General features: G+C 43.1%; 1 protein-coding gene across 1 annotated transcript; it reads left to right on the forward strand.

Moving 5' to 3' along the window:
* The first annotated feature begins 576 nt into the window (after nucleotides 1-576).
* Nucleotides 577-8232, forward strand: LOC129156297 (uncharacterized). Its single transcript, XM_070554517.1, has 3 exons — nucleotides 577-1015; nucleotides 1341-7680; nucleotides 8006-8232. Exon 2 carries the CDS (start codon nucleotides 1584-1586, stop codon nucleotides 7383-7385), a length of 5802 nt encoding a protein of 1933 aa, XP_070410618.1. The 5' UTR covers nucleotides 577-1015; nucleotides 1341-1583; the 3' UTR covers nucleotides 7386-7680; nucleotides 8006-8232.
* Nucleotides 8233-8551: the final 319 nt, after the last annotated feature.

Raw genomic sequence — 8551 nt, forward strand, 5'->3', positions numbered from 1 at the left:
TGACTCTCCAATGGGGTCCCCACACAATTCCAGGCGGTCCCCAAAATTTAGTCTGTGCTGAGGTTGTGAGGTTACCAAGATCAATTGTGAAAAAGAGTTATAAGTATGTATGTCTATATAAAGTTTGTTATTAAACATTTTTAATGTGTGTATGCATGTAGGAGTTGGGGTTCCTGGCTAGTCTTGGACACAGGCAAGGTCTTCTTGAAATAAGGTTGGGAGCTACTGCTCTAAGGTACGAGAAAGTGCAGGGGAAAAATCTAAATTGATCACCTTTAATAATGTTTTTGTTAAACAAGCAAAAGAAGACAAAATATTTTCTAAGCCGCTTTTAGCATAATTCCCCCCAAACCCAACCACCCACAAGTAAGCTCATCCTTGTGTGCAGTCGGATTCTCTGCAGCACGGTTGTGTAGCCCCATCTTTCCTTGACCTCATAATAGGTTCAAACAAGGCCAAGTTTAGAAAAAGCCCTAGTAGATCATTGTTTCTGTCTGTATGACAGCACCTGTCCAGAAGTTCAAATAACTCCTGAGGTGTTTGTGAGAAAGGTTTCTGTGCCATGCTGGCCCCACTCCACATTAACAGATGTGTCACAGTGCCCCCCAGAGCTCTTCCATTGTGTGACTCCTTCATATTTTATTCCTAATGTGTATGTTGGTGAACTTATCTGACAGGTAATACATACTATCAATGCATAATGAAACGGCTGCAGGGGAGTATGATATACATAACAATTGGCATGAGCAGCTCAAGGGTCTCAAAGTGTCAGTGTATTGCTACGAGCAAATGTAATGTTAATCTTGTTTGTTTTCGTAAGAATTAATGTTTAAATCTCATTGTTAGAAAAAATGGTACTGTCGCTTTAAGAGGGACTGGATCTCAGACACAGGAAGTTGCATAGGCTATAGAGTGAGGAAATCAGGAAGCAAGCACATGGCACAGAGTGGAGGTTGTTAGTCGAGTCAATCCAGCTGCATCTGCAAACGTCTTCTGCTTTTTGTTAGCATCGTAGGTATGTATTGAAAGTTAAATATATTCTTTGTCATATTAGTTCATTATTTTTGGGAAAATTATATTTTGTAAACATATATTTACACACTGGGAAATAACATTGCCAATTTGGGTTTATAAGGCGGATATATGTGTTAACCCCTTCACTGAAATAAGTCAACAGATAAATACATAATTCATGGCATGTTAAAAATATAAAATATGTAAACTAAAAGTACAAGTTAATGAGTACAGCTGATTTCATTGTTAAACAGTGATTTATTTGATTTCTGTTGAATGTGTTTGTTTAAGAGGAAACAGAACTGATTATAATTTGTATGTTTCAGTTTCACCTTCCTTGCTACGTCAATAAACCTGTGTACAAGGAGTCATCTGTCTGCAGAGTCTTGATGTTCAAGGAGGCGTTTATCTGACTGTCAAGTCATATAGAGCACGTATGATGAGGACAGCACAGTGAAACTACGGCTCTCAGTCCAGCGGGATAACGCAATGTAAGCTGAAAACAAGACTAAATCCCCACACATCATCAGTGGACAACAATTACTCTTCAAGATCGGTAAGACTGCACCATGGCAGAGGAGGCGTCTTTAAAGACACGTTCACGAGCTTCATGTTCATCAGTACAATCAAGTGTTTCAGCAACTGGGTCTGCTGCAACAAAGGCAAGAGCAAAGGCTGAAGCTGCTAAGGCACGGCTTGCCTTTGTTGAAAAAGAAGTTAGTCTGCAGCTAGAAAAAGTAAAATTGGAGGCATCTTTAAAGAAACTTAAATATGAGGAAGAGTCAGCAGCAGCTATTGCTGAAGCAGAAGCCCTCGAAGCTGCAGCTGATATTAACAGTGAAAAAAGTGAAAAGCAGAGCTCTAAGTTATGCTTAGATTCTATTCCATTGGACTCTTCAGCACGCACAGAGCAATATGTTGTCAACCAAAATCGGATACGGGAAAATAACTCACAGCCATTTGTTGATCCAACAAAAACCGAACAGATGTCTAATTGTGTTCTGTCTGACCAACTTAAAGTAAATGCTGCACCCTTTCTTCCAAACTGCATTACTACTGCATCCCAATCACAACCCATTGCTCTAGATCCTCCTCCAGTTGGTCGCAAAGAAAGATTTGAGCATGCTAGGATGCAATACGGTAACTGTCATGATTCCCAATATTGCAGACCTTCAAATACGACACCTTCCTGTCCACAACCTGCACTCACAAATAACGACAGCTCAAACATGAGTGACTTTGTACGATATTTAGCTCGTCGGGAGCTTGTGGCAACAGGTTTATTACAATTTAATGATAAACCACAGAACTACAGAGCCTGGAAACGTTCCTTTCTGTCCGCAACACAGGATTTAAACCTGTCACCGAGTGAAGAAATGGATCTTCTGCTGAAGTGGCTCGGCAAAGAATCAGCACAGCATGTGGAACAGATAAGAGCGATACACATCAACTATCCACAAGCAGGACTGGATATGATATGGAACAGACTTGATGAAACCTATGGATCAGCTGAAGCTATAGAAAATGCGTTGTTCAAACGTATTGAAGACTTCCCAAAAATACCTAACAGGGATTCCTATAAGCTAACCAAACTGGGCGATCTTCTAATGGAACTTTCATCTGCCAAAACTGAGGGCAACTTACCTGGTCTGTCTTTCCTCGACACAGCTAGAGGAGTCAACCCAATCGTGCAAAAGCTACCGTTTCGCCTACAGGAGAGGTGGGCAACAGTCGGTGCAACCTACAAACATCTAAATGGGGTCACCTACCCTCCCTTTGCTTATTTTGTTGACTTTGTATGCCAGGAGGCTAGGATCGCCAGTGACCCATGTTTTAACTTCATCTCTCATACAGACGCAACACAGATGAGCAGACCGGCTCCAAGGTCGAACAAGTTTAAGGAAGTATATGTGCACAAGACAGAAATCTCTCCTCAAGCCTACACGTATACTGAAAAAAGATTAAGACCGGATGAATACGACAAAATGTGTCCTATACACAAGAAACCTCACCCTCTGCATAAATGTCGCACATTTAAAGAGAAACCCATCAAGGACCGTATGACATTTCTAAAAGAAAATAACATTTGTTACCGGTGTTGTTCGTCCTCCACACACATTGCCAGGAACTGCAAAATGAAGCTACAATGTGAAGAGTGTAAGAGCGAAAATCACCACACAGCACTGCACCAAGAACCCAGAAAGGGGGTGAACGCCTTACATGAGCATGGCGGGGAGGATGACGAACCAACAGAACAACCAAAGGTAAACTCAAAATGCACCGAAGTCTGTGGTAGCGAATGGACTGATCGTTCTTGCTCCAAAATATGCCTTGTAAAGGTGTACCCAGCTGGCCACAGAGACAAGGCTGTAAAGCTGTATGCCATACTGGATGAACAAAGCAATCGATCACTTGTGAGGTCATATTTTTTTGATGTCTTCAACGACCAGAGCCCAAGCGCTCCATATACACTGAGAACATGTGCTGGGGTTAAGGAGGCAGCTGGGAGAAGAGCTAGTGGCTATGAAGTGGAATCATTAGATGGAAGTGTGCGCATCCCACTACCAAGTCTCATAGAATGTAATGATATTCCTAACAACAGAGAGGAGATTCCCACACCAGAGGTGGCCTTTCACCATCCACACTTGGAGTCGTTGGCTTGTCTTATCCCTGACATCGACCCCCATGCCCAGATCATGTTGCTGCTTGGTCGAGACCTTATTAGAGTTCATAAGGTGCGCAAGCAGGTGAATGGCTCACACAACCTACCTTATGCTCAAAAACTCGACCTAGGGTGGGTTATTGTTGGAAATGTATGTCTAGGAAGTAACCACAAGCCACAATCAATCAACACCTTTTACACCAAAACCATGGAGACAGCACGCCCAACGCTCTTTGAACCTTGCCCCAATGTGTTCAGTGTTAAAGAGAAATATGACAACACACACATTCCGATACATCCTTCGCCCTTATCTGAGATTAAACCAGACTGTGAGGCGGACCATCTTGGTTATGTTGTCTTTAAAGAGACAAAGGAGGACAACCAGCTGGCTCCTTCAATCCAGGATTCCCTTTTTATGGAAATAATGAATGAAGGTCTGCATAAAGATGCAAATAATAGTTGGGTGGCGCCTTTACCCTTTAAACATCCACGACAGCGGCTGCCCAACAATAAGCCTCAGGCATTGAAACGACTCATCTCCCTGAAATACAACTTCAGAAGGAAGCCAGAAATGAAGGAACATTTCATCAACTTCATGGAGAAGATGTTCGAAAAAGGCCATGCAGAAGTAACCCCTCCGATAGTAGATGACAAAGAACAGTGGTACTTACCCATTTTTGGCGTGTACCATCCGAAGAAGCCCGGCCAAATTAGAGTTGTGTTTGACTCGAGTGCTCAGTACGAGGGTGTGTCACTCAATGATGTCCTGCTGTCTGGACCAGACCTGAACAACTCTCTGCTGGGTGTACTTCTGCGGTTTAGAAAGGAAGCAGTTGCCTTCACTGTCGATATAGAACAAATGTTCTACTGCTTCTATGTGAGAGAAGAAGACAGAAACTTCCTGCGTTTCCTGTGGTTCCAAGACAATGACCCTTCTAAAGATGTTGTGGATTGTCGTATGAATGTACATGTCTTTGGAAACAGACCTTCACCAGCAGTGGCTATTCATGGTCTCCATCAGTCTGTCCAAGATCGAGAGTCCAAGGTTGAGCCTGATGTCAAGAACTTTGTCACACGTGATTTTTACGTGGATGACGGTCTTAAATCCATGCCCTCCACCGAAACAGCAGTGAGTCTCCTGAAAAGGACTCAAGAGGTTCTTGCTAAGTCAAACCTCCGACTGCACAAGATAGCCTCAAACAAAAAAGAAGTTATGGAAGCCTTTCCGTCCACTGATCACGCTAATAGCCTCAAAGACCTTGATCTAGATGATGACTCACTGCCGCTGCAACGCAGTCTTGGACTCAACTGGGACCTCCAAGCAGACTGTTTTGTGTTCAATGTCTCAGACAATGTGAAACCATACACTCGGCGGGGTGTATTATCCACTGTTAACAGTCTTTACGATCCTCTTGGATTTGTGGCGCCAGTAACTATCCAAGGAAAGGCTATTCTGCGAGAACTAACCACTGAAAAGGGAGATTGGGACTCACCATTACCAAAAGATATGGAGCAGATCTGGGAGTCATGGAGAGCATCTTTATCACAACTGTCTGGGTTTTCTGTTCCCCGACTATACACACAAACATCGCCTTCAGAAGCTTACAGAAGAGAACTGCATGTCTTCTGTGACGCATCAATCAAGGCTATTGCTGCAGTAGCGTATCTAAGAGTCGTTGATGCACGTGGAAACTGTTGTGTTGGATTTGTGATGGGCAAAGCCAAACTCGCCCCTCGTCCTGAAATGACCACGCCAAGATTAGAACTTTGTGCAGCAGTTCTTGCAGTAGAACTGGCAGATTTAGTCTCTACAGAAATGGATCTCCAGCTCCATACTATGTCCTACCATTCAGACAGCAAAGTGGTCCTGGGCTACATTTATAACGAAAACAGGCGGTTCTACGTCTTTGTCAGCAACAGAGTACACCGCATTCGGAAATCATCCCTTCCAAACCAGTGGCACTATGTCCCAACAGACCAAAATCCTGCAGATCATGCTACACGTTCTGTTGTGGCAGGTCACCTAAAGAACACAAACTGGTTGAGTGGCCCAAAATTTCTGGTAAGTCCAGAACCAAGTATCAACAATGACACCTTTGATCTTGTGGACCCGGTTGCAGACCCAGATGTGAGGCCTTGGGTGTCTACCCTGTCTACCACAGTGTCTTCAAAAAACATTGGTAGTGAACGCTTCACCAAGTTCTCTGCATGGAACTCTCTCACTCAGACCATGGCTCGGCTGTTGCACATAGCAAAGATGTTCAGCACAGCGAAAAGGGAGGTCCAATCCTGCAAAGGCTGGCATTGCTGTAAGACAAAGGTAACTGTGAAGGAAATCGACCAAGCTGCAAACGTTATTGTGCGTACGGTGCAGGAGGAAATCTATGCTGAAGAGATCAAGTGCATTCAGAAGTCAGAAAGAATTCCTAAAGGCAGCCCTCTCTACAGACTGGACCCATTCATCGACAAAGATGGACTTCTCAGAGTTGGGGGCCGTCTCGTCCATTCCACTCTTGGGCAAGTCGAAAAGAATCCATTGATCGTCCCTGGGAAACACCATGTTGCAACCTTGATAATAAGACACCATCATGAACAAGTACACCATCAAGGCCGCCATTACACGGAAGGAGCTATTCGGACATCAGGATTTTGGATAATTGGCTGTAAAAGAAGGGTTAGCAGCATCATCAACCAGTGTGTCACCTGTAGACGACTAAGAGCTCCTTTGAGTGTCCAGAAGATGGCAAATCTTCCAACAGATCGTTTGACTACAGATCCTCCGTTCACAAATGTGGGCCTGGATGTGTTCGGGCCATGGCACATCTGTTCACGTCGTGCAAGAGGTGGCCTGTTACACAGTAAAAGGTGGGCTGTAATATTTACGTGTATGAGTGTAAGAGCTGTTCACATCGAGGTCATCGAGTCACTTGACGCATCAAGCTTCATCAATGCATTGAGGCGTTTTCTTGCAGTGCGAGGGCCAGTCAAGCTCATACGTTCAGACCGTGGCACTAATTTCGTCGGAGCCTGCAAGGAGTTAAATATACCCTCAAACATTGACAACTCAGCGATCAACACTTACCTCTTGAAAGAGGGAATAACCTGGATCTTTAATCCTCCCCATGCTTCCCATCATGGTGGTACATGGGAGAGAATGATTGGCCTGGCAAGAAGAATACTTGACACCATGTTCCTTCAGCTAAAAGATAAACTTACCCATGAAGTGTTGGTGACCTTTATGGCAGAAGTAGCGGCTATCATCAACGCTAGGCCTCTGGTGCCAGTTACACATGACCCTGAAGATTTGTACATGCTCACTCCAGCCACTCTTCTTACTCAAAAGGTAAACGTCCTTCCAGCTCCTGTTGGTGACTTCGGAGTGTCTGACCTCTACAAGTCTCAGTGGCGCCAGGTACAACACTTGTCCAACACTTTCTGGGACAGATGGAAAAAGCAGTATCTGCCCACACTTCAGCCACGCAGGAAATGGCAGTCTACACAACCTAACGTGACAGAAGGAAGTATTGTTCTTTTGAGAAATAACGACCTGGCAAGGAACGAATGGCCCACTGGACTGATAACGAAGACTTTTCCAGGTGAAGATGGAAAAGTGCGGGAAGTTGAAGTGAAGATTGTAAAACCAGGAGGGACTGCACTCTATCGTAGACCTATTACAGAGATAGTAGTTCTCCTTCCGAAAGAGGATTAGTCATACAAACTGTTGAAGTTGTTAGTGACGTGTATACACGCCAGGCGGGGAGTGTATTGCTACGAGCAAATGTAATGTTAATCTTGTTTGTTTTCGTAAGAATTAATGTTTAAATCTCATTGTTAGAAAAAATGGTACTGTCGCTTTAAGAGGGACTGGATCTCAGACACAGGAAGTTGCATAGGCTATAGAGTGAGGAAATCAGGAAGCAAGCACATGGCACAGAGTGGAGGTTGTTAGTCGAGTCAATCCAGCTGCATCTGCAAACGTCTTCTGCTTTTTGTTAGCATCGTAGGTATGTATTGAAAGTTAAATATATTCTTTGTCATATTAGTTCATTATTTTTGGGAAAATTATATTTTGTAAACATATATTTACACACTGGGAAATAACATTGCCAATTTGGGTTTATAAGGCGGATATATGTGTTAACCCCTTCACTGAAATAAGTCAACAGATAAATACATAATTCATGGCATGTTAAAAATATAAAATATGTAAACTAAAAGTACAAGTTAATGAGTACAGCTGATTTCATTGTTAAACAGTGATTTATTTGATTTCTGTTGAATGTGTTTGTTTAAGAGGAAACAGAACTGATTATAATTTGTATGTTTCAGTTTCACCTTCCTTGCTACGTCAATAAACCTGTGTACAAGGAGTCATCTGTCTGCAGAGTCTTGATGTTCAAGGAGGCGTTTATCTGACTGTCAAGTCATATAGAGCACGTATGATGAGGACAGCACAGTCAGATTACAGTCTGACTTTGACATTGCTGAATATGTGCATGTGTTTGGTCTTGAATAAGAATATTGCTCCAGAAAAAAGTAAAAAGAATTCAAACTTGTGATGTTCACAGTGTCTTTTATGAGCTACAAGTTAATGTCTGGTTTCTTTTAAGGGGGAAATTTACCAGAATTTCTCATTAGGTCTTGGCAGCACTAAATATTTATGTTCTTGATGGTTTTGTTTTGCATTTTAGTTCATTGCTCCCCTTTCAAATGAACTTCTAAAATGCCTGAAGCACATTTGATAAGCTCTGTTTTGAGCGAGTAGTTGTGGAAGCACTAGGATAGTGGCAGCAAAGGGAACTTGTTTAAAGAATGACAGCTCTGGCTTTCATGAGAAATGGGTATGCACGCAACAGCGTGCGTGCTGTGCAAGCA

The sequence above is a fragment of the Nothobranchius furzeri genome, chromosome 9, assembly GCF_043380555.1.
Source record: "Nothobranchius furzeri strain GRZ-AD chromosome 9, NfurGRZ-RIMD1, whole genome shotgun sequence".
Lineage (NCBI taxonomy): Eukaryota > Metazoa > Chordata > Actinopteri > Cyprinodontiformes > Nothobranchiidae > Nothobranchius > Nothobranchius furzeri.

Bases quoted from the DNA above. Each gene is read 5' to 3' on its own strand.
- LOC129156297 (XM_070554517.1), top strand. From the start codon at position 1,584: ATGGCAGAGGAGGCGTCTTTAAAGACACGTTCACGAGCTTCATGTTCA.